The sequence below is a fragment of the Cricetulus griseus genome, chromosome 5, assembly GCF_003668045.3.
Source record: "Cricetulus griseus strain 17A/GY chromosome 5, alternate assembly CriGri-PICRH-1.0, whole genome shotgun sequence".
In the NCBI taxonomy this organism is placed as follows: domain Eukaryota; kingdom Metazoa; phylum Chordata; class Mammalia; order Rodentia; family Cricetidae; genus Cricetulus; species Cricetulus griseus.
The window spans coordinates 150,630-177,500 of record NC_048598.1 but is presented as its reverse complement, the minus strand read 5'-3'; the positions used below and the strand labels follow the sequence as shown (position 1 = coordinate 177,500).

The 26,871-nt window shown below is 39.3% G+C and overlaps 2 protein-coding genes and 1 long non-coding RNA gene across 5 annotated transcripts in view; 1 reads left to right on the top strand and 2 right to left on the bottom strand.

The window, feature by feature from the left end:
• The window catches only part of Cr1l (complement C3b/C4b receptor 1 like), a 48,269-nt gene extending 37,162 nt beyond the window's left edge, over positions 1 to 11,107 (bottom strand). For both annotated transcript variants that reach the window (XM_027416580.2, XM_027416579.2), the window contains exon 1: positions 10,953 to 11,107. In XM_027416580.2, the coding sequence (XP_027272381.1) occupies positions 10,953 to 11,073 (121 nt within the window). In that variant the 5' untranslated portion in view covers positions 11,074 to 11,107. The remainder of the gene's footprint in view (positions 1 to 10,952) is intronic.
• The window catches only part of LOC113835819, a 61,204-nt gene continuing 44,618 nt past the window's right edge, over positions 10,286 to 26,871 (top strand). Inside the window, exons 1-3 of one of the 2 annotated variants that reach the window (XR_004770330.1) lie at positions 10,286 to 10,400; positions 10,759 to 11,537; positions 18,048 to 18,096. This is a non-coding gene — a long non-coding RNA (uncharacterized LOC113835819). Of the gene's footprint in view, positions 10,401 to 10,758; positions 12,446 to 18,047; positions 18,097 to 26,871 lie in introns of those variants that run through there. The other variant, XR_004770329.1, reaches the window with a different exon arrangement.
• The window catches only part of Cr2 (complement C3d receptor 2), a 28,409-nt gene continuing 25,439 nt past the window's right edge, over positions 23,902 to 26,871 (bottom strand). The window contains exons 23-25 of the mRNA XM_035445697.1: positions 26,638 to 26,661; positions 25,917 to 25,989; positions 23,902 to 24,201 (exon numbers count right to left, since the gene is read on the bottom strand). Of these exons, the coding sequence (XP_035301588.1) occupies positions 24,108 to 24,201; positions 25,917 to 25,989; positions 26,638 to 26,661 (191 nt within the window). The 3' untranslated portion in view covers positions 23,902 to 24,107. The remainder of the gene's footprint in view (positions 24,202 to 25,916; positions 25,990 to 26,637; positions 26,662 to 26,871) is intronic.

Sequence of the window (26,871 nt, the reverse complement as noted above, 5' to 3'; positions counted from 1 at the left end):
TATTGGAAACCTACACCCCATTTGAAACAGGCTGTGGGTTCCACCAGGCCTGCGGCCTAGGCTGGGAAAGCTCCCTCTCTCCACAGGTGTGCCCGGCCCCCAGCCGACCAGCTGCACCACGTAAGCGCATTCCCGCTGCAGCTGAGCTGCTCAGAACCATTCACCCAGCTTGGAGACAGTTTCTAGCTGCCTAGAGTCGAGTAGGCCTCGGCTTTCAGCAGCAGCTTCCCCTGGCCCCTGCTGCAGTAAAGCCGCATGTCTTTCAGTGGTTACGGCCGTATACTCTCTAAGATAAGCACAGCTGCTTTGTGACCTCTCTCCACTGCTGCCACAGACGGCTGCCAAACACTGCACCAAGTAGCTGAACGCCCGTGCTACCTACTGGTCAAAGATAGTTACTGCATCTGGAGAAAAATCAGGTAAAATTATGGCGGAATATTTATCATTTGCTAAAATTGGTAATATTTTTGCTTGTTATGTGAATTCCATGTTTGAGGAGGATGCTAATTTGCCAATTACTGGCCTATATACCCTAATAGCAGTTAGCTTGCTGGTACAAATATTATTACTAACCAGAGGACTCAGGAACAGGGATAAGGATAACCTACCCATCTGCTTACAGGAAATAACAGCTTTACGCAATGAGGTTTTGGAGAACAGATTAGGTCAGCCCACAATTGTGCAGCAAATGGAACAGAAATTGGATGATAAGCTTGGCTCTGTGTCCAATACGCTAAAGACAGAGCTGTCTATTACCCAAGATGGGGTTGGGGGTTACAGATTTCCCCAGAAAAGATACAAAGAGGAAATTCTATCAACTAGGTTACAAGATAGACTTACAAAGAATCAGACCTCAAAAGGTACAAATTAGGAGAGATCGTTATCAAACTCTTAATTCTTTTCAGAAATTATTAGGGGAAATTTCTCAGTTACAGACGATTATTGGTGTAGAAGGACATGACTTAAAGCATTTAAAAATGGCCCTTAAAGGTGATAAGGACCTAAACAGTCCTAGAATATTATCTGCTGAGGCAGAAAAAGAGTTACAGTGGGTAGAAAGCAGAATATTGGATGCACATGTAGATCGGATAAACCTTAATTTAGACTGTATTCTGGTTATCTTGCCATCCAGAGAATACCCTTCTGGGATTCTGATGCAGAGGGAAGACACTATATTAGAATGGATATTTCTGCCACATAAACAGAATAAAAAGTTAAAGACATATATAGAAAAGATTTCTGATTTGATTCTAAAGGGCAAATTAAGACTTTGTCAACTGGAAAAGATCCAGCAGAAATTATAGTACCTTTAACTAAAAAAGAATTTTCCTCCTTGTGGAAGGATAATGAATATTGGCAAATAGCTCTTACTGACTTTTTGGGAACAATTAGCAACAATTATCCCAAAACTGACAGAATTAAATTCATAAAAAAGACAGTCTGGATTCTTCCACGTATTGTAAGACAAACTCCCATTTCTGGAGTTCTTACCTTCTACATTGATGCCAACAAATCAGGTAAGGCAGATTATAAAACAGGTGAGGTAAGTAAAGTAGTTCAAAGTCCATATACATCTGTACAGAAGGCAGAATTATATGCAATTCTCATGGTGCTTATGAATTTTACAGAACCTCTTAATATAGTTACTGATTCCCAATATGCAGACAGAGTCGTCTTACACAGACGACTGCAGAATTTGTGCCTGATAATACAAAATTAACCTCACTGTTTTTATAATTACAGGAAACTATCAGAAACAGAAGTAATCCTCTATACATTACACATATCAGATCCCATACGGGTCTGCCAGGCCCACTAGCACAAGGCAATGATGAGATTGATCGTTTATTAATTGGAAGTGTGCTAGAAGCCTCAGAATTTCATAAGAAACATCATGTAAATAGCAAAGGTTTGAAAAAGGACTTCTCCATCACTTGGCAACAAGCCAAGAAAATAGTGAGAAACTGTCCTACTTGTTCCTTTTATAACCAAACTCCATTGCCAGCAGGTTGTAATCCCAAAGGCATTCGGAGAAGTGAGGTTTGGCAGATGGATGTCTTTCACTTTGCAGAATTTGGAAATTTGAAATATGTACATCATACTATAGACACATTCTCAGGGTTCCAATGGGCTACTGCTCTTAACTCAAAAGCTGATTCTGTTATTATACACCTGCTAGAGGTGATGGCAGTTATGGGTATACCTGCACAAATAAAAACTGACAATGCTCCAGCATATGTCTCCACAAATTTAGAACAGTTTTTCAAATATTATAACATAAAGCATGTTACCGCTATACCACACAATCCTACAGGACAAGCAGTGGTTGAGAGATCTGATAGAACACTAAAGGAGATGCTCAACAAACAAGCTTGGAAGACTAAACCCCCCAAACACAGGTTGCATAATGCTTTATTAACACTAAACTTTCTTAATGCCAATGAAAAAGGACAAACAGCTTTGGAAAGACACTGGACTACAGAAAAGACTGCTGAACTGAATCAGCTGGTATACTTCAAAGATGTACTAACCTCTGTATGGAAACCAGGACATGTGTTACGTTGGGGTAGGGGTTTTGCATTGGTTTCCACAGGAGAAGAAAAACTTTGGATACCATCAAAGTTGATCAAGATTCACGCTGAAAAGGAAAAACCTCTCGACGAGGACAAATGACAGGTATTCTACTAAGGTATATCTTATAAACTAAATAGTAACCTTCCAAAGGAAAGGGAAGTGTTTTGCTTTTATCTTCACAGGAAAACTCATCTTCAGAAGGCAAAGGACACTGCATGGGTATATACTTAAGAAGGGAAGGTAGCTAAACCATCAAACAAAAGGAACGTGCCATATGGTAAACTTTACAGCTGTCTCTCAGAGAACTCTATTTCTCTTTATTTTCTAGTCCCTATTCAATTAAATCAATGCTGGATTTAGAGGTGGATTTGGTTTTCGTCCTCTAAAATCCAAGCACATTATTTAACTAAACTTTAGAGTTTCTGTATTGTATCAAGAAGCCAATTGATGTAATACAGAATAAAAGAAGAATTTGGGGACTGTCTTTGTCTTTTCTCAGATCTTTCTTTCAAGGTGTACACCCTCTCGTAATCGTTATTATTTCATGGTTGCTTTTCCTAGTATGTGTACATACACAAGCAAACATTTCTCTGCTGTTTATGTTTGAGTCCCACACAGCCAAAGAAGACCTGCCTGACAGCAATCCCTGCACACCCTGGAAAGAAAATGGGCCACACCTCCTCAACTGCACTGGATCCAACTTGCTCCATTTCAACGGACACTCCCGCCAGAGCTTCAGGTACTGACTTCAATCAAGTTGAGGATTTCAAGCGAGATCTTCCATCAAGAGAATCCCATCTAACATGGACTGGATACAATCCACTCAAGACCTTTACTATACTAACATTTTCTTCCTACAGGACCCCACATGACTATCATCATCCCATTTCAGCAGGAAGTAACTTGGAGGATGCTACGCCCCCTTTCCCCATTGTTGTCACTTTGGATAGTATGTATGCATAGTTAGAGATAGCTTCCTATTGTTTATGGTTGGGATTGGAAGGAGGTGTTCAGGCTTGGACACCTCTTTCAGATGACTTTATGGTTTAGTTAAAATAGTTAGGGTATGACACAAGCAGATTGTTGTGTCTTCTTATATTTCACCTTTATGATTGTTAATTTTGGATATTTTGCCCTGTTAAGTCTTAATCCTCTTTTAGACTAAAAGGGGAATTGTAGGGGAAGCTGTAGCCACGCATACTTAGGGGCTGGCTACAGGTGTGTCTGACCATGCCCACGAGGGCGTGGTCAGGGTAATGTAGAGTAAGAGTTTCAGATGGCTAGACACTTTCAGTTTCCCTTTCGGTTTGCTGTACAGACTGCTGTCACGCCGGCTGGCTAGGTCGCTTTGTAAGTCAGGCTTTTCCCTATTAAATACCTTTATATTTCTACCTGACTCTGTATTGGTAATTTCCCACTTTACTAATCATCTTCAGTACAGATACTGTAGGCTGTTTGCTGAATGCCAATTACTTGCTACTAGGCTGGATGCTAATGGCAATGGACTCCCTCATGTGGCTGAACTCAAGAAAGTCTACCTAGAAAGGCTTAGTAGGCTAAATGCTACAGTTTGGCTGCAAATATCCATCACCGTCACTCTTGGATTCCAGTTGTTTTTGGGAGGTGGTAGAATCTTTGGGACATGGGGTCAATCCAGCAGTGTGGGACAGTAAGGGAATGACTTTCAATGATATATCCACTTCGGGGTCAGGCCAATGCTGTCTGTTTCCTGTTCTGATACCAAGCAAGAACCCAGCTGTTATAGTCTCCCAGTGCTGCAGATGAAGCTGTTCCATTTGTCATGCCTTCACAACCAGCACGGACTGAACCCTCTGAAAACATGAACTAAAATAAGTTTACTCTCCTTCAAGTTGTTTATGTTAGTTATTTTGTCACAGTGACTAGAAAAGCAATACACTAAGTAACAGCTTACCAAAGATACTTCTGTTCTAATCCCTAGAGTATGTAAACATGACATTTTATGGTATAGTAGCTGTGTAGGTATTACTAAGCATTTTTAAAAGATCTGCAGATTACCCTAAATTTTCTGGATAAACACTAAATCTATTCACAATGGTCCTTAAGTAAGAGGTTTGCAAGAGATGGAAAGATATTTGCAGATACAAAGCTTCTGGCTTTGAAGTAGAGGAAACAGCCATGAGTGAAGAGATGCAGGAGGCAGCATCTGGAAGCTGGAAAGAGTAAGAAAACTCATTTTCCACTGTGGCCTACAGAGCAACACAGCAATCTAGACTTGGGAATATGGAATTAACTACAAGAGAACACATTTCTTTTGTTTAAGGCCATAACATTTGGGGAATTTGTTTCAGTATCAAGATGAAACTGAAAATATAATATTAAAGACAACAGACTCAGAGAGACTTGGCCTTTTGAATCTAATGTCCTTCCATTCCTTGCTTTGATGTCTTGGGAAAACTGCTTAAGATGTCAGAGTCTCTCCTTCATCTTCTTGAAGAGGATGACATTATTCACTTAGTGGGTTGCCTAAGAGTATCAAAAGAAGTTTATGTAAAACATTTACTAGTATCACACACACAGAGGAGTCCTGGTAAGTTGTGATTGTTATTCATATAAAAGAGAAAATAGTACCAGTTTACAGCATGAAGCTAAATTGGGCACACAAAATTTATTTCCAAAAGTTTATTTTCTGCCAAAGTTTGTAGGAAATGAGCCCATTTTGTTAGGAAAGTCCTGAAAGACCTCTGCAACTGATGATTTCAGAGATCTTCGGAATGATACATTCCACATTCAGCCTAGGACTTATTGTTTATAAATTCTTACCATGGTTCCTAAGCATAAATCAATAGACACAAGAATTCCTAAACCTGATTTTTTTTTCCTGTTGACAATGGTTAGAGTTAGAATTGGAGACCAACTCTGGATTGTCTATTAAAGTAGAGGGTTCACGTCAACAAAGCTCATGTTCCTAAATTTTTCTCCAATATTAGACTGGCTGTGGCTGTCCCTATACATGCTACTGAGTCATGGGTGTCCTGTTGTGTTTTCACATGTGTGTTTTATCATGTTCAACCTAGAGCTACTAGATTCTAGCTCTGTCCACATCTTTTCCTCCAGACATGCATTCATTCTCTATCTCTGAAAACATTCTCTGTGGGATCTTTTATTTCTCTATAGCATTCACTCTTCAGGGGTCAGTTAACATACCTCTTGCTTGACGAACTCCTAAGAAATACGAAACTTAAACTACCTGTTCTTACTTTACCCATTATCCTTTTTCCTATCCTATCTATGTTTTATTATCATAATTTGTAATTTTTAAATATGTATGCTTTTGATAGGATTTCTTTCAATAGCTATCACATTATCAGAGATAATGTGAAGGTAAGAGACCAAATATCATTTGTTCCTCTAGATAAATACCTGGCCCAGATTTTAGCATCCAATTATAAGCAGTAGATATATTTTGTTGCCATGAGCAAATAAAAGATATACTGTAAAATAAGTACCATAAAGAGTCCAGACAGGTAGACTATGTCCCAAGAAGCCCTCATTTGCAGAGTCTTGGTTAGAGTCCATGTATTTCTAAGTTTCAAATTCAATATCACTCTGGGAACTACTGTATAACAGGAAAAAAAACAAACAAAACAAAAGCCCTACTTAAGTGAAAGAAACAATTCCTGTGAAAACCACTGTGATAAACTTGAAGAGAAAGAATTACAAAACCACTGAGTAAAGGTCTCTGTGATTTCAAATACTATGTCTTCATCTTTTTTTCTAACAGACATGTAAGATGAATGCAATGCTGATAATTGTCTCTCCCATTAGTCCCAGCAAGGGAATCAATCCCAAGTGCAGTGTCCAGTTAAAAAGAAAACAAACAAACAAAAAGGTAAGAGAAGCTGATAATCACAGCAAAGTTCCTAGGGAGACACTGGACAGAGTTCTAAAGCAATACAGAAAACTGCTGGAACTATGCTTGGACTGATGTTTGTTTTAATTATCTATATTTATCAGAGCTGTACCTGTGAATACTATATGTAATAATAACAATATTAATTTGCATAATAGGGCAAATGAAAAGTTATGTATAAGCCTTCAACCCAGAAATGTCAATTAGTTTCCTTTGCCTCCTGTTAATAATCCCTCAAATTATGCCTATTTCTATGATAGGTACATTAATAGGCACTTCATAAAGACTTTCATAACTCAAGTTATTTTTATAGCTCCATTAACATATAATGCATAGAGTTGACAAACATTTAAAGTACATGAATTTATGACTTGATATATATGTGCACATGATAAAACGCACACTGAAATAAAGACAAGCATTTCCCTCACACTCCAAGTTCCTTATGCCCTTATAACCCATCCTTTTGCTTCCTCCAGGTATTTCCAAACATCTCTAACTCCAAAAACTTAACTTTTTTTTTTTTTTTATTTTATTAGTTCAAATTAGGAACAAGCTTGCTTCACATGTCAATCCCTTCTCCCTCACCCTCCCCTTCCCCCCCCCCAACATCCCACCTGCCCCTAGCCATTCCCCCTCCATTCCCCAGGCAGGGTAAGGCCCTCAAAAGGGGCTCCCCAAAGTCTACCACATCATCCTGGGCCAGGCCTAGGCCCTTCCCCATGTGTCCAGGCCAAAAACTTAACTTTTTAGAATATCATATAACTACCATACAAATATCAGTTTTTGTTTTCTCTTTGGCCTAGCTTTACAAAGTATAATTACTTTGAGATTCACCTGGGTTTCATGTATTTCATTGCTGAGAAATATTCAGTTAGATAATAACTATGCCATAATTTAACTGAAGGGCATTTTGGTTGTGTCCATTTATTGGCTATTACCAACAATGCAGCAATGGAAGAGTTGGAGAGATGGTTGTTCAGCAGTTAACGGCTCTTTCTGTAGGCACTGCATGCATATTGTACACAGACATACATGCAGGGAAACACTAATACACACAAATATCAGTAAAATAAAAATAAATAAAATCTAAAATCAGCAAAACAAACAAACAATAAAACCACCCAGTTATAAAAACTCATGTATATGTCTCTGTTGAACACAGATTTTTAAATCCTGGGAGTAAAATGCCCTGTCACATGATAGGAATTTGTTTGTATTTGCCACCGCTGAGCCACTTCCCAGCAGTAGCGCCTTATCTGCCAGTAAACAGCACATGACAAATTTAATTACTCATTGCTAAGAATTGGTATGGTGAGCCTTCTTACTTTTAACTGTTCTCCTTCATGTATACTGTTATCTTACTGTTTTTTGGTCCTGGATGATGTAACCTACTTTCAAATGTTCCATTCCAGGTAGTGATTGACTGACCCATCCTGAGCCATCATGACTGTGAAAGTCATGACCACATCCATGACTTTGCTGGAGTATGAGCTGTCAACCTGAGCTACACTCTGCTCCCAGTCTACATACTTTACTCTTCAGTGGAGAGATTCTGAAAAGATTTTGCTTATGCAATTTTATTAAAATAGAGAGCACAAAATTTAAAAAAAAAGATTTATAAATATGGTATGCATAAATATTTAAAAGAATGCCATATAATTGGAATAAGATTTTACTTTATTTTTTAATTATTATTTTTACTATTATTATTTTTTCTTTTCAAGAGAAGGTTTCTCTGTATAGCCCTGGCTATCCTGGAACTCACTCTGTGGAGTCCACGCTGGCCTCAAACTCATAGAGATCCACCTATCTAAGCCTTTGAGTGCTGAGATTAAAGGTGTTCGCCACCATCACCTGGCTTGGACTAAGCATTCTGTTTGTTTTCTTTTTTGGGGGGGGGAGAACAAGGTTTTCTCTAACAGCCCTGGCTGTTCTGGAACTCACTCTGTAGACCAGGCTGGCCTCGAACTCATAGAGATCAGTCTGCCTCCTCCTCCTCCTCCTGAGTGCTGAGATTAAAGGGGAGCATTTTAAATACTTTACTAGGCATAACGATTTAATATCATCAGCTGACAGAGTGACAAAATATTATAGGGGTGTATATAAGGCTGTATTTCAACTAGTATTCTCAATACTTTCTAGATTTTTGTTGTTGTTACTGGCTTTTATCTGATAGCACTTTTTCCTTTGAGTGTCTTTCACACATTGCTTATGTATGTGTGTATCCTTAGGTAAAGGGGTAGTCAGTGCTGCCATCTTGTTTTCTGGAATTACTCCTACTATAATCATCTTCAGTGAATATTTCTGATGTACAGGGCATGTTGGAAGTTGCTTTTCTAAGTGAGAAGGCTATTCTGGCTAACATTTGATAATATAAACCATAAATCACACATCTGAGAATATGGAAACTGAAATGCATTACGAAGCACGGGAAACAGACTCTAACTCCCCCTCTTTGTCTTCTTCATGGGTGGAGTTAACAGAAATAATCCTACAGGAGTATCTAAGGGCATGCTAGAGTCCACCAACTCCAACAGCATTCTAGTAACACTTAACTACTGTGCCATTTTATGGCTCTGAAAGTGGTTTATTTCAGTGAATGGTCTGTATGGGCCTGAGAAAAAGGTATATTCTACTGTTGTGAGAGGGTTCCACTCTTGCCAGCTATACTGGTGTTGTTGAGTTCTGCCATGTCCTTTTTGTTTTTCTGCCTGTTTTTCTGGTCAATTTCTTGTAGAGGGGAATTGAAGCTTCCAACTCTAAGAGTAGACTCATTATTGCTACTCACAGGTCTGCCCAATTTTGATAATGCTGGCAGAGGCACACATGTGGGCACTTGCTAATTGACTTGCTGGGTCCAAGGTCCTCACCTGTAAGTAGCAAAGTCTCGAAACTCAGAACTAATCTCTCTATGTGTATACCTTTGAGGTGAAGTTCTCCACCATATTTTGTTTAAAATTACAAAGTGCTGTGGCCAATGGAAACATTCTAATGGTATTCTCGTCGTTTCAACTCTGTGGACTAAAGCACTTCATAGTGTGAGTCACATTTGAAGGATACTGTGATAACCTTGGTAAATTTCCTTTGCATATGCCTGGGGTTGTTTAAAACAGTAGCTTAATACCTATGGCAAAACTGTAGCAACAGTTCAGCCAGAAGATGACAAAGCCACAAAGATTCTTAAGCACTGCTAGGAGAGATTCCCAACCTTCTTAGTACACTTCTAAAAATAAAATTTAAAAATTTCTCATACATCTTCATCCGACCAGTTATTATGTGTACCTAGGGAGATAAAAAGTTAAGCACAAATATTTGTGGAAATTTAGTTTTTATTTTTTTTCTGCTCTCAGAAAAGAAGGTTCAAATTAATATACCAATGGGTCTAGTGGAAAAGCTTAAACCCAAGTCCAACAAAAACACAAGACTGTCATTTCAACTGTCAATAAGTCTAAACAATGCAAAAGTCTTTCTCTAAGAGTTCGCTTTGAAGAGGAAGGAAGGGAACTTAGAACTTCCACAGTGGGTAAAATGGGCACGGTATTTTGCGCTTAATTGTAATATGTAAACTCTAAAGTCCTTATAACTTGCAAACATTTCATTGCACCCTGGAGTTTCTCTGCTCTTCAAATCCTAACCTAGGGTGGAGTTAGAGGATCCTCCTTAAAGTGGGGACTCTCATTAGTTGATGAGCGGGAGATAAAGAACATAATCCCAGGGCTTGTTCATCTAGGCCTTCGGGGCATATGAATAAATAACGGCTCCAGTAGAGAAATAAATCAAGCAGCAGGACTTGGGTTAGTCACTTGACAACACCAATTAAATAGTAACTTCACGAAAGAACTCAGTATCTCCATTTCACAGATGAGGAAACACACGGGCCTATTAACTTTCCTGGCAACCGAATTCTAGGCTTAGGGATTGAGTCTCACAGGTTTGGTGGGTGGATGGGATGGGGAGTAGGAGGAAGGGTGGGGGGTGAGGGGAGGGGTGGGGCTGAGGGGAGGGATGGGGGGTGAGGGGAGGGAGGGAGGGGTGGGGTGATGGGGGAGGAGGGATGGGGGTGAGGGGAGGGGTGGGGGGTGAGGGGAGGGTGGGGGTGAGGGGGGGGTGGGGGGGGAGTGGGGTGAGGGAGGGGTGGGGGTGAGGGGAGGGAGAGGGAGAAGGAACTTACATGTGAAACAAGCTTGTTCCCTAACTAGAACTAACTAATAAATAAATTAAAAAAAAAAAAAGACGCCCCCACCCTGACCCTCACACCCCTTTTCCACTACAATTGTCTCTACACTCAGTACAGACAAGCCGGTGGGAGACCAAGCGTTCCTGCCGGGTGAGTACAAGCTGGGCGCAGAGCAGCACACTCACCCATTGGAAAGGGCGCGGGGCACCCACAGGGACCCCTAGACCAGCGTTGGAGTCGCTGCGCCCATTTACTGCGGTCCCGGCGCACCGCGTCTGTGCCTCCCCGCGCCTCCCCGCGGCTCACCCAGAGTAGATGACGGCAAGAAGAGCAGCAGGACGACCAGCTGGACCCCGCCACGGCAGAAAGCTACAAGGCGACCCACAGGGCCCAGCCGCTGTGATCTCCGAGAACCCTTCAAGTCCATCTCACTGGTCTCAGGCACAGTCGAAGAGCAAAGAGAAGGCAACCACGCCCAGGGTGCAAGCAATGGCGCTGAGTTCCGGAGTAAAGCTTTCGACCACAGCTTCCTCTTGTTGGGCGGGGTCTTGTTTATTACTCTTTCGTGGGGTTTCCGTGGAATGTCTCCCGGGAAATCGCTCCAGGGACGCAGGCACAGGATCAAAACCTAGCAAGCCAGTTGCAGTATGTTTTCCTGTTTGTAAGTACCTTCGGTTCCAAGGAAAGCGAGGCATTGTGGGAACTCGGTTTGCATTTGACCCGGCCTTATTCTCCCCCCCCCCCTTTTTTTTTTTCAAAATACGCAAGGGTGGAGCCTAACCCTAACCTGCCACGGAGAGCCCACAGTTGCCCTGTGTTGTGTACAGTAAGAACCTATTTCCTTATGATGAATTCAGCTGTAACGTGCCACTGGAAACAAAAATTAAAGCAGTGAGTTGATCAGACAAATTTTGCAAATATGTCGACGCAAAAAACACAGCTCTCATCTCAGAAAGAATGAGTTTATTCTGGAGTCATTTTGAGGGACGATGGCCCTGGAACAATGATTTAGGTTACCTAAATTCCATGTCCCAATGTGGAAGCAGTTCCACTGAGTTTTTATGATTTTACAGAGCAGAGAAAGTCTTAAATCAAGTTTAAAATACGTTGGTGGGTACATCAGAGAAGCAGGGATATTAATTCGGGGGAAGCTTTTCTGTAGGCCCAAGATGCTATCTGATGGCACTCTTAGCTTTTGGACGGTAGAAGCTAGTTGCCTGCTAAGTTAGTAGATTCTAAAAGATTATTTATTGTTTGTTTGCTTGCTTTGGGTTTTTGTTTTGTTTGATCTACTGTCTCAAGAGGTTAGTTTTAACACGGGGGAGGGCATGGAATGACTATTTCGGAGGACCAGAACAAGATAAGGTAATCAGCGTCTGGACCTGCAACATTGGGTGCCCTGCCCTAGAGATAATTGTAGGGAGCTAACTTCTAAGTTATGTAGATTTGACTATGAGAACCAAAAGTTTCCTTGACTGTGTTTTCACACCAGGGCCCCAAGGTGTCGGGGAAGGTTATCCAGTTTGCCAGGACAAGAGGGGGTTGTGCCCAATAATTGATTAATACACTGCAGGGGCTTAGGGAAAAAAATCCCATTATGGAAAAGGGAGAGCAATAGGTTTCACAAGGGTTTTACAGGGATGGCAGTGACTATTCAAGGGCAGGTATCCCCAAGGCTTTGCAAGTGGGGATTTTCTCCAGCAGAATTCCATTGTGAGTTTGTCTACTGAAATCCCACTGTATGATCTTGTGGACCACAACAATTCCCTGCTTTTCGTCTAATAAATTCAGTATATGAATTTCTCTCTGGGCCATGTGCATTGTAGATCTTACTCATTTAAAGAGGCCTGGAATAAAATAAATAAATAAATAAAAGTAAATAGATTAGTGCTCCTTTAATTCCCAAATTGATAAGAAAGTTCCATAAGGAGTTGTTATTAATAAAATTTTTAACTGAATTAACAAATTAGCTATGTCCTCTGCTGAAGAAAACTGGAGCCTGGAATGGCTAATAACATTGGTCTGAGAATGTAAAGTACGCATAGCTGGGAACTTTCTTTCTTTCTTTCTTTCTTTCTTTCTTTCTTTCTATTTTTTTCAAGACAGGGTTTCTCTCTATTGCTTTGGAGTCTGTCCTGGCACTCACTCTGGCCTCGAACTCACAGACATCCACCTGCCTCTGCCTCCCGTTGCTGGGATTAAAGGCGTGCACCACCAATGCCTGGCATTGGGAGCTATTTTAACACCTCTCAAGTGAGCCTGTGCCTGATTCCATTACATATCTGAACCATTATAAGGTAAAGGAGTGACATCGATCCATCTAAAATCAGCCTGACTTGATGTTGTTAAATGTGTTTTAATATTGTGAATCTGATTTCCCATATAAAGGACAGCCTCTTCTTAAACATTTATTTTATCCATTAATCTTTCATCTATTCCTTACTGAGTGACTAGGGTCATAGAAACATTCTTTGAAAAGGAGCTAACATGGTTAGCAGTGTGCATCTGTTGAGTAAGAGCCATGGCTGTAGCAGCCATTGCACCTATAATTGTTATCAGAGCAGTAATGCTGAGTATGAGTGCAGCAATGAACCTCCTGGGACATGAAAGAGAATTAGCAACATGCTCTAGGGCAAATATGGCAGGGTCTTCATACCAGGATGAGACGAAATTAGCAGGTAACAGTTACATGTGAAGGAAGAAGGATGGAAGCTTTGGGATTAGTAGGAGAGTTAAGACAATTAGTCATGTAACAATTGTTACAGGAGATATCATAAACTGATCCATTATCAATAATGTTCAAAGTTCCTGTTTCCCCTGAATGTAAGATGGCAAAGTGGGACATGACATAAGCCAGAATGTCTAATGTGTTGTAGTTGAGCTGTATAGGAAATTGAAGGCCAACATGATCATTGGTAGTCAACAGATGACAATTGAGTCTGAGGTTTGGGGCACTGAGAAGGCAGGGCCATATAAACAGGACTGACCCAGACAAGTGTCATCCATTGGTTTACAATGGGCTCTAAGGAGGCGTAAGACCAGTCATGTATTTTAAACAAAATAGTGTTGTAAGAGCAAAACGCAACTCCTTTTTTAGGGAAAGCACATCACATCCATTTAGGACGGCCAGTGAAAGTTTGGGATCACAAACTGGGAATTTGGGGTGGGGGGCATGTAGCCTGGAGTAAGTCCAAATGGGTTATAGGCATTTATGGTAGAAGTTATATTTAATGACTGGCTAGCTTTGAGTGTCCTGTGCCTTAAAGGCAGACATCCTGATACAGGAGTAGTGGTTGTGATGATAAGGCTCTAGGGGGACCTTGGCGAATTCCATGGCAGGCAAGGTTGACCAAGGCAGAGGGACAAACATGCCAGACTTAGAGACATTAGTGAGAACTTTTATTAGAAAGGGGAGGGAGGGAGGAGGAAAGAGAACAGAGGCACAGAGACACAGAGACAGAGGACAGCAGAGAAGAGGGAGACAGGAAAAGTCCTGTCTGCCCCAGGGGAACCGTAGGGGAAAATAGCAGGAAAGAGAGGAACAGAAAAGAAAGAGTAAGTGGGGGTGTGGGGGGTGTCTTTTTTTTAAGGGGTCCTATGCACCTGTGTGCAGACTACTCAATCAGGGAACCCTGAGCTGGCCAGGGAACTGCCTGAGTGCATTCTGCCAGGTGGCAGGGGCAGGCCAGCATAATCCTCCAGTGGTGGAGGTGAAAAAACATGGGGGTATACTATCTGAATGTCCCTGGAAGTTAAAGTGTTTGGCTAATAGAGGATGTATGAAACTAGACACACACACACCCCAATTAATAGGGAGTCTTTGGAAATGACTTAATTCCTCAGAATCCCAAGTGCCTGAGAGGAAAAGAGGTGGTTCTGAGACATAAGTCCAATAGGTGTCCTGGGCAAGGGTGCAGGAAAAGGCGACCATAGATGACAAAGCTAGGAAATAATTCTCAGGAATTAACCCTTTCCGCTGATTCATCAGCCTCGGATGCCAATAGTGTTTAATCTGCTCCCAAGAGGAAGCAGCAGGCCTAATGGCGCAGGGGGGGGGGGGGGCTGATGAATTCAGAGGCCTTTACCAGGAACGCCAGGTCATTTGGAGTCTGTGTGGGCTTTCAGCTTCCCGGCTGAGGTTGGGGTTCGGTTTCATCTTGGGTTCCCAGGGAGGGAGCTGCCACTGCTGGCAGCTTTGGGCAGCTGGTCTGCCGCTGGCTGGCCATAAGGTTTAATCAATCAGTCTAGAACTCACAACAGTGATTCAGTGTCCTGTGGAAATATACAAGAATACCCTCTTCTTGATGTTATTAGAACACCTGAACCATTCCATTTACCGGTGAAGAGATCTTTTCATTTGACTAGAGGTTTGGGAGTGACATTTGTGGGAAAGTGTCTGAGGAAGGCATTATCCTCAAGAGATATTCATACGGCTACTATAAACAAGGAATGATTTAAAATGTGATGAGGAGATGAGTATTTAAGATCCCCATTTTGGCCAGGTGTTGGTGGTGCACGCCTTTAATCCCAGCACTCGGGAGGCAGAGGCAGGTGGATCTCTGTGAGTTCGAGGCCAGCCTGGTCTCCAAAGCGAGTGCCAGGATAGGCTCCAAAGCTACACAGAGAAACCCTGTCTCGAAAGATCCCCATTTTGCAATTTGGACATCTGAGTTTTCAAAGTATGATGAGCTCTCTCCACAATAGCTTGACTTTGAGGGTTGTAAGGAATGCCTGTGGGGTGAGAAATATTGAAGGTTGAGCACAATTTCTTAAAGGTCTTGGAAACATGCAGGGCCATTGTCTGTTTTTTAAGGCATTTGGCATTCCCAGCATAGAGAAGCAATGAAAGAGATGTTGTATTACATCTGTAAGAACCTCTCCAGTGCAGGCAGTAGCACAAATAACATGAGAATATGTGTCCACACACACCGAGAACAAAGGACAGTCTGCCGTTTGCCATAAGTCACAAGGACACAAATCTGATGTGGGGGGTAAGGGGTACTAACTCCCATAGAAAGAGGGGGCCTTGATGTGAGACAAGCAGGACAATGAGATAGAAAGCCTCAAGCAGCTTCATGTGGAAGCTGAAACTGAAGGCGAAAAGCTGAGGCATTTTGGTGATGGAGGGCAGGGCTCTTTTGAGCTGTCTCTGTAGAGTAGGTTATGATTCTTGTTAAAGAATCAGCCATATGTGATTCCCTTTGTGAATGGGTCCAGGGAACAGAGTATGTGCTCCAACATGTCTGATTAAATAAGGATGAGTCCTGGATTGAATTAAATTTTGTAATTTTAAGAGCAAGCTTAAAATAGTGGAATGACTTGAGGGAACAGGAGCTGTTTCTATATGAGGAAACAATCTGACTATAGATTGGGAATCAGTGTATAAATGAAAGGTTTTGTCCTTAAGTCTCTCAAAAGCAATAATTACCGCCATTAACTCCACTCTCTGTACAGAGTTTTCCTGTGGGGGGGGGGAGGTAGTGGATCTGATTTAGAAGGAAATATAACAGAATTTATTATTTTTAATTTTTACATTTTTGTTTTTTGAGACAGGGTTTCTCTGTGGTTTTGGAGGCTGTCCTGGAACTAGCTCTTGTAGACCAGGCTGGTCTCGAACTCAGAGATCCACTTGCCTCTGCCTCCTGAGTGCTGGGACTAAAGGCATGTGCCACCACTGCCCGGCTATACTTATATTTTTTATTTTTTCCAGAATTTAAAACTATGAATTTTAACAAATAATGATCAGGTATCTCTTAGGAAAAGGTGTATACCCTAATTGAGCGGTTTGTCATTCTATAGACTCATAAGACAAAATGTTACGTTGTTCCACTGTATAAGAAATAACTAGTTCATGAACAGCTTGTCCAAATAATTCCTTACTTCATTTTCTTCCTTTGCCTAATGAGGAAACAACTAGAGGGGTATAGGCAATCACAGTTTTCCTGTGAGTTACAGGCAAGTGCAATCATTTATCTGATCATTTTGCCACAGGCATCCAGTTGGTGTGTACTCAGAACAAAGTATAATGAGATGCCATGGTTTATTAAAATCTACATGAAGAAGCCTCTGAGAATTAAATTTCTCTTCTAATAGAGCCAAGGAACTTTTTGCTTCAGTTGTTAATTTCCAGGGTGATCTGGGATTAGGGTCACCATGGAGAATATCATAGTAAGGCTTGAATACAGCTGTGGGTATCTCTATGTAGCAGCGAACCCAATTAATATCTCTAAGCAGTTTCTTGAAAATCATTTAGGGTTTTTAAATGACCCATCCATAATTGGAAAGACTGGGGAGAAATTAAATCTGTGTGGATCACATGTCCCAAATAGGAAATGGAGGCTAAATTTGGATTTTTTTCAGGGGCCACCTGAAGCCCATATAAGGTTAATTGTTGAATCAGAAATTGTAATACCTCTTGCAAATATGCTCTATCAGCATGAGAAATCAGTATATCATCCATACAGTGAATGAGGACCACATCAGAGTACGTTTTACGAACTTGCAGGAGGGCTGCATATACAAACTTTTGACACAAAGTCAGGCTGGTCTTACTACCTGGGGGTAAGGTCTTCCACTGAAATCTTTGGTAGGGCCTCTGAAAATTAGGTGAAGGCAAGCTAAAAGCAGAGAGCTGACAATCTCTGGAGTGCAAAGATATGATAAAGAAACAACCCTGCAGAGATACCTCGCTCAGCCTAGACATGGGTGTGGGGGTAGGGAGGTGCCTTGGTCCTGCCTCAAGAAGATGATGGAACAGACTTAGTAGACTTCCTAATGGAGTCCTTACCCTCTCGAGGAGCAGATGGCAGGTGGAGGTGGTGGAGTGGGAGGAGCAGGAAGAGAGGAGGGAAGGGGAACTTGGATAAAGAAAAAGAAAAAAAAAAAAAAAAGAAAGAAAGAAACAATCCTGCAAGTCTATTACAAAGACATTAGAATTTTCAGTGATAGCCTCTGCAGATGGAAGGCCAGGTTGTAATGCCCCCATAAGCTCCATAATTTCATTTATCTTTCTAATATCCTATGGCAACCTCTATTTGCCTGATTTTTTTTTCTTAATAACAAATATTGGAGTATCAGGGGCTGGTGGATGGTTTCATGTGATCCTCACTTCTCTGATGGGGAATGTTCTTCTGTATATGCTTATCTTATTGGTTGTTGAATAAAGCACTGTTGGCCAATAGGGAAGCATCCTAGTCAAGGAGGATTCTGGGAAATGTAGTAAAGAGAAGTCACCATGTGATCCAGGCAGGAAGTGACCTAGCAGGGCAGAATCAGTATATAAGCAGTCATAAACAGGAAATCACTCCTCCTCTTCTTCTCCTCTCCTCTCCTCCCCTCCCCTTTCTTCCCCTCCCCTCCCCTCCCCTCTTCTCTTCTCCTCTCCTCTCTTCTTTTCTGCAGAGACGCTGAGCAGACCCCAACTGAGTAAGAGGCCCAGACCTTATCTCCGGTAAGATAAGGATATGTGGAAATACTTACATTATTAGAAATGGGTTAATAAGTAAGACTGAGCTAGCAAATAAAAGACATTAGCCAAAAGGCCAACAGCTCTATAACTAATATAGTGTTTGTTTCTCTGGGGCAGAGAAGGGCAGTGGGACCTAGCTGGGCCAGAGAAAATTCTCACATTACACTTCTCCTGTCAAAGTAACATCATAAGCATGAGATCCACCATCAGCTGTATTTCTAGTCCATTCATCTATTGTTGCTGGTCTTGCCTTTAAAGGCCTATTAATTCTTTTGCTGAATTAGTGTTTTCGAAAGCTAAAGATTCAATTAAAATTTGTCTGACTTTGGGATCTTATCCTATTCTATTCACAGCTGAAGTCAATCTACAAAATATCAGTTTTTGGGGGGCTTGTATAATTTTAGTAAATGATTCAGACCTCTTTCCTGATTCTTCAGCCTTACCCCAAGCATTCAAAGCTGCTGGATGACAGAGGGCTAAGGTGTGACCATCAAATACAAATTGTCTTTGAAATCAGCATATTGATCTTCACCAAGAAACTGGTCTTGGGAAATATCAATGCATCTGGCCCTATTTTGTTGTTCTGTAGCCCAGGTTCCGCTTTCTGCCATGTTCTCTATTGTAACTGAGGACCAGCTTCCGATATTGGTGAACCTAAATCTTTCCAGTTTGGGGAAATAAAATTCTGTTGAGTTGCCCATAAATTTAATGTCTTTTTCATATATGATAAGTGCATGCCATACAAAATGACTGTTTCCATCAATCTCCTCAAATCTAACATTTCTATAGGCTTCCATTTAACTTCTGCATAACCTTGGGGTTGCCTACCCCGTCTGTTACTCATTCTTGTATAGAAACTGGATAAACTAAGGTTGGTTTTCTAATAACCTTGGTTCACTCCTCTTCAGTTTCATTGTGTAGTGATGCAGTAGGTTGTGGTCTAAATTCTTCTGTCTGTGTCTGAATATATTTTCTTATTTTCATTAGTAGGTCTTTCTGAGGCTTGTATCTTATCAGTAGTAAATCTTTCTAAGGTTTGTATCCTGTTTGTATTCTATCAGTCAATTTTTCATATTTGGCACAGTTATCAACCCCCATTTTTAAGGATAAAATATGAATTACCAGATTGATAGTAATTATAATTGACATTATGTCAATCCCAACTAAGTTGGTTATCCTTTCATTTTTTTTCCATTTTTAGGCCACCTATCATGGCACTATACAGAGTCCTAATTCCCTGCAGAATAAGAATGGTGATATTCCCCATTCTTAATGTGGGAATTTTTTTTCTTTGAACTTCCCATGTTTCTTACCAAATCTACTGACTTTTCCATTTGTTCATAGCAGCAGTGGCTTCCAGGTGGCCTGGGCACTAGGAGCATGTTACTGTAGGTTTCTTTTTTCTTTTTTTTAGTTAATTTGTTAATTTATTTATTTAATGTGTCTGGCTATTATGCATTCATGTATGTCGTACCTTGTGTGTGCCTAGTGCTACAGTCTCTAGAAGAGGCTGTCTAATTCCCTGGAACTGGAGTTACAGACAGTTGTGAACAGTCATGTTGGTGCTGGAATCCAACAGGTCCTCTGCAAGACCATCTTTCCATTCCTCCATGAGATTTTTAAAGCCACAATTATAACTGCCCCTGCTCTGTCTGTCTGTCTGTCTGTCTGTCTGTCTGTCTGTCTGTGTCTCTCTCTCTCTCTCTGTCTGTCTCTCTCTCTCTCTCATACACGCACACACACACACACACACACACACACACACACACACACACACACAATGCTAAATTGCACACCTCCTCTTAGAGAAGATGAGACAGAAAACTGGTCATTGATGGGTAGGGTTTTGTTGTTGGCGTTGTTCTTTCTCAATAGTCTCAAGGTTAGATCTAAGGTATAGTGGGAGAAGATGGGTGGACTGAGGGAACTTGTTCCCTAGATAATATTGGGTGTGAGGGAACTAAATCTTTGGATTGAGAGATTGGCTAAAGTAACCAAATGGTGTGTTCCAGAAAGAATTACTATTAAATTCTAAACTCTTAAGATCCTAGAATTGTGTGTATTATTTAGGAAATCACTAACCTCAGAAAGACAAAACCATGTAGTCATTTTTAAAATACGGTTTATTGAATGGTGAATATATTACTACCAAATGACATTTTATAAAAAAAACAAAGCTTACAAGAAAACTATTAAAGAAATAACCAAAACTTGAACTGAAACTCAGCTTCTATAGTTCCCAAATCTTGTGCAAATTGGAATTACAGAATGATTGTTGATAGGCAAAGACTACACAGTATTAAGAGAAAAACATTAACCCAAGAGAGTATGCTTAGCCAAATCAGAGAAAAATTTCTGTTCAAGCCAGGGTTTCCGGTTAGGTGTGGTCATTGTAATTGCAGGAAATACTTCAGATACAGGAGTGTTTAACCTTCCGGTTTTCCCAGCACATTGTCATCTAAAAAGTTCACATACAACCAAATTACAGAATAAATGTTACAAAAGGAAATCTCATGATAATTTTAAATAAGTTTTTAACTTATGTGTTGGACGATATTCATAGCTATTCCAGGCTTCTTATAGCCCACAGACCACAGTTTGTTCACCCCTGGTAAATATTGAAAGATTCATTGTAATCCAAAGCATATGATAACAGTATGTAGGCCGCCACATATAAGAACGGGTTTTCTTTAAGAAGCTTATACTTGGAATGTCATTTCCATTTCCATACCCACAGCTGGGCTTCAGTCAGATCACAGATAAAGCTTCATAGATTAGGCCTCACTGCACAATGGCTGGGAACCCATCTTTAACATCAAACAAATCATCTCTGTTCTGCTTTAGAATAAATTGCATGTAAAAAAATTACAGCTTATGAAATTAGTTCACTGATGCTATAGCCACTCAGAGATTCACTGATTCTCAGAAGCTGTCTTTCTTCTCAATGTTCAATGCTTTCAAGCCACAAGACACTAAAACAGATAATTTCTATGTAGGCAACAATGTGAGAAATGGAACTCAAGTTTAAATAACATGACTAGAGCATCAACATTCTCTCTATTTGACAATTACAATAATTAATCAGTTAGATGGTATCATTCTATTGTGAAGGACTTCGGGCAATATGAACTTGAACACATAACTATATTTTATGCTGATAAATACAAATAAAGATCAATGTCTATCCAACAAATATATAGTAGCTTTTCCTCAGGTCCCTTGCTTTGAGTGTGGGATCCCTCTGATACAATGTTCCCTTTCTCCTATGTTTCTTTGCTAAGAATCCCCAGGAGTAACATTTTCCTTTTCAAATACTATAATAGCCTCTCTGTATTTTGCCTATGACACTTATTCTTATCCTATGATATGTATGTCTTTTTGTCCTAACAAAGTAAGTTCAAGAGGACAGAGGGTAAGGTGTCTGTCAAATATACAGGAATCAGTTTAAAGTCACAACTGACCTTAAATCTTGTTAAAGTATTTAAACATATGTGTGTGTGCACCTGAGTGTATGTATGTATACCACATGTGCGCAAAAGTTCATAGAAAGCAATAGAAGGCATCAGATCCTCAGAACTGGAGTTACAGATGATTCTGAGCCATCATGTAGGTTTGGGGAATTAAACCTGGGTCCTCTGCAAGAGCAATACATGTTCTTAACCTCTGAACCATTCATTTTTCCAGACCCTGATTCTGAATTCTTTGGCCAAGAGAATATTTTAGCTTTAGTTTTTCCATCTGAACTACTACTTCCCCTTTATTTCTGCAAAAACAGCTTATCAATTTCAACAACAAATTTTGTGCTGCTAAATCCAATGATCAGTTTGTATTTCTTGTTATTTTTGAGCTATCAATAGCTATCTTTCAAAATGGTAGTGAAGTCTGAGTGAGATATGGCATCAAAGACTCTCAGGAAAATATACCCTCTGGTGTTCACTCCCATTTTTTTCTGGCACCTTAGGTAGATTATAAACAGTGCTTGTTCACCATTCTGTACTTTTCATCATTCAGTCTTCTACTTCCAGCTCACTTCAATATTTTCTCCTTTCTCTTAATTTCTAGCGTCTTCCCCAGTCTTATTCTTATCAAATCAGGTTGTTTCCTAGTCATTGCAAGCTACACTGCTAATAGAGAGTGGCTGTGCATTTGCCATCATGTCATAAGGGACATCTTCCTTGTTTCTGATTATTATAGCTTCCATTTTGTGACTAAGCCTTTATTCCTATCTGAGAAACTCCACTGAAATTGTGGCACAGACATTCTTTTTTACTCTCTAGCTTTTCTTTTTTTCTCTTTCTCCTAGATCATCTTACAGGAACTATGGCATAGATGCATCTATTAATTATTCAAAAGTCTTTATTTTTGCTATGATTATATGATCCACTATAAAAAAACTCCTAGAGATAGCACGTCTACCTATAGTTGGCACTTGAATTTCTCTTAAGATCAATACAACTTCTTTCTCCTTTATTTCTACTAAAACTATTTTTTGTCAAGTTCATCAACAGATTTTGTGCTGCTAAATCCAATGCTCAATTTTCATTGCTTGTCATTTTTAAACTGTCAACAGAAACTTCAAAGTTGTCCCTTTCCTCTTCTCTGTACCTCTGCACACCATATTTGGAGTCTGTCTTGCATCAGAGGCTGCCTCTTTTTGCAGCCTCTCTTTCTTGTTTTACAACTCCTCACATTAGCAGCCATAAGGCTCAGTACTTGGACTTTTCCTCTTCTGCGGCCTCCTTAAACCCCATGTTGATCTGATTTGGTTTCTTTATTTATGTATGGGTTTATATGTTCAGAATCATCTGTGATGCTTGAAATGTGAATTTGTCAGCTGTCTTCTTGATATGTTTACTTGATTATTTATTAAATATCTTACATTAAACCCTCCCAAAGCAGAACTGATTTCTCCCCGATCTCCTTATCACATTCTGAATAGTCTTAATAGCAACTTTATCATTCCGATGGCTTAGGTCCCAAATCACTAGCATCATTATCAATACCTTTCTTTTTAATTGAAATCCAGACACAAACCATCATCTAGCCCCCTTATTATTATCTTAAAATGCATGCAGAATATGACCCCTCCTTAGGAGGGGTCATATTGTTTTTTGCTTGGGTCATTGTTTCAGCCTCCTTGATGATTCCCTTCTTCCATCCTTAACTTCCTATAGCCTCTTCTCAACTCAGCAGTTAAGGTTGTTATGTAGTTCTCCTGCTTAAAACTCAGGTGGTACTTTCCATCTCAAAATAAAAACTTTACAATGACCTAGTTCACCCTATCTAATCATTCAGCTCCTTCCCAAGTACCTCTCTGAACATGTTTTTCCTATTTGATCAATCCACTCTAGGCCACACACACCATCTGGTTATGCCAACACAGCGAGACCTCTTAGTCTTTGAACTTGCTATTGTTTGTATATTCCTTGAATGCTTGTCTTCTATGTACCTACTTGGCTGGCTCCTACTTTTCTCCAGTCTTTGCACAAATGCCATTTTCTTAGTGAATACTTCCTATGTAATCACTTTCTTTTCTCTATCCTCTGTCCCTGTTTATTTCTCTTTAATAATAGTTACTTTATTCTTATCCCCTGTCCCTTTTGAGACAGGGCCTCATCCAGGCAACCCTACCCTCAAATTCACTATGCAGCTGAGGCCAGCCTTAAATTCCTGATCTTCCTTCTACTTTCCAAGTGCTAGGTATGGACCACCATATCTGACTTTATTTCATTTTTAATCATTTCAAATTATTCTTAATAATTTTATTAATCACATTTTTACATATTTACTGAATAGACAATATTTTAAACTAAGACCTTCAGTTGACAATACAAAGTAGGTAAGTTAATAATATTCTCTATGGCTAGTTAAGAATGATATAGAACAATATTTACTTAAGGCCATGTTTAAGAAAGACCATGAGAAAGTATTAAAGCTAATCTTGACATATATATTAGTATTTCAGTTTCATTATATACCAACTTGTCATGTTATCAGCTTGCTGGGTTGTATGGATCAACAGAATATACTTCTCGTGTTTCTAAATGAAAAGCCCCTTCTTTATGCCTTGTCTTTGTATAATAATTGCTAAAAGAGAGGCATAAGAAAAAAACAGTCAAATATTTAGTGATTAACTGTGATTATGGTGAGCATTCATTAGCTGTCTGCTTTCTATCATCCTAGAAAATTATACTTTCACATGTGACTTCATCTCATTTTCTTAAATATTAAGCAACATATGCTCCAATTTTAAGGGCACATAAAAATAAATAACTTACTACTTTGGTAATTGTTCAAGTTAGAAGCTGACACTAGATAACTTATTATTACTCTCAGTTACAAAGCAATAAAAATGTAAATACATTTCATTAGTAGAACATAAATTTGAGTAAATTAGAAAATAGAATTGAAATAAATATCATGAAATTTTTAAAACATGCCTGTTTGTTCATATCATTGAGACTCAAGAACATAGTACCCCAATGATATAATGTGATAATAAGTGATAATAAACAGACAGGAACATTATAAATTATCTTAGGATATTCCAGTTTTTTTCAAATTTCCCTACACATGCAATGTTCTAATAGTAAACATAGAAACATTAAAGCCAACAAAGTCATGACACAAAACGTCCATGAAATCTGGGACAGCATGAAATGACCAAACCTAAGAATAATAGTGATAGAAGAAGGAGAAGAATACTAGCTCAAAGGCACAGAAAATATATTCAACAAATACTTCATTCTATCTAGAACATATTTCTCTCTTTGTTTTCACTATCTATGGGTTCACTTGAGATAGTTTTTTTAAACTATTCAAATAATACTATTAAACATTAATCACTGTTTTATGTCCACACTAAATACCATATAATTAACTGCAACATCATGGTACTTGTTGAATTGTAAGCTTGATTTTTTTTTACCAGACTGTGACCTTCTTAATGCCAAAGTCTATGTCCTGATATTATAGCATGGTGCTAATATAACACAGCAATCAGTAGTTACTCTATTACCAATGAACAGACATAGTCATTACCTTTTCATATGCCTCCTATTTCTCTAGCATCACTTGCAAACTTTTTACGAAATCATGTGTATGAATAATAGACAAAGCAATACATTACACGTTCTCAGAAAATTAAACATTCTTTAACATTGTAATGCAGAAGAATAAATGGTGTATTTTCTACATAAATTACTTAATTTTTAGAACCAATATATTTACTTTTATATTTTAGAAGGACAGATAATTATGAAAAAGCTTTATATAAGCTAAAGAAAATAAGACAAAAGGTATATGAAAGTTTACAAAACGAAGGAAAGAATACAAGAGAACCATTAAAATATTTCAAAATAATCTTCAGGTATGTTTATTTGTTTGGGTTTTTGTGATACTTCCTAGATATTTTTAATTTTTGTTTTTACAACTTAAGATGCCTATTGGGGGCTGGAAAGATGGCTCAGAGGTTAGGAGCACTGCTCTTCCAGAGGTCCTGAGTTCAAGTTCCAGCAACCCCATGATGGCTCACAATCATTTGTAATGAGATCTGGTGCCCTCTTCTGGCCAGCAAGCATACATGCAAGCAGAACACTATACATAATAAATAAATCTTTAAAAAAAATTGTGTATTGGGTATCTTTTAAGTTCCAATAGAGAAGCCTGCCCTCTATACCACAAAACACTTCACTCTAGTGACAGCATCATAGTTTCAATTCATGTAAGTTGTCTTTTGTTTAGTTGGAGACAAGAACCCAAAAACTGTACTACAAATTGGTCAAGCATTCCTTTGAACTTACCGTTCTTTATGTTTTAACATCATACAGAAGGTGACACCAACCAAAATGATAACTACTGAGCCTGCAGAAACACCTGAAGGGGAAAATGAATGTTTAATGCCAGAAAAAAAGGCATTTATCGCTAGGAACTGATTGTAGGGCTTACTCCTAGTGGTACAGGTGCTGTTAATGTGATTTTCTAATACATTTTTCTTAACCATAAACACTGACCTACTCAATAATCATTATTGAGCTTTAAGTTTTTCTAGTTATATCTAGTCCATGTTTTGTCTGCAGCACCAGGCACATGGACCATGGGGATCCAGTCAACTTTCCATCAAATTTTTTCTATTCTTTTCAGTTTAATTGGTAAACAATCTTGTTTGTAGGGTAATTAGGAAAATTGGGTAGGATACCAGAATCCCAAGATTTTGCATAACATTTGACCCTTAGTTGTGACATATATTTTGCTGTAGCAGAAAAAGATTACTTATTTCAGTTGTACCAAATACCAAGAGCAAATGAAAAGAGACATTCAATTTAAAAAGTACATTGTCAACTTTAACTTAAATGGACATTTTATAATGCACCAAGAACATTAAAATACCTTTAAAACATGAAAGAACATAAGATCCAATGAATTAAAATGAAACATATTAATGTGTAGAATGTAAAACATCTAAATATACATATTTATAGAAAATTATAAGAACTCTTCTCCAAGTATTTTAAGAGAACTCACCACAAATAAGAGGAATAGTTGACCCTAAAGAGAAAAAATATCATGAAACATCAGTCTGTTAGTACAAGTCAGTGTCATCTAGGTACCATTACATCTGGTAATGTCCCAGAAGTAGACACTCAGCTCCCATTTAGTCTACTTGGGATATAAATATTGGTTTCCCAAGTTATATTTACTCTTTTATTATGTCAAAATTCAGTGGATATCCCCCCACTTTAATTAGTTAAGTTGTGG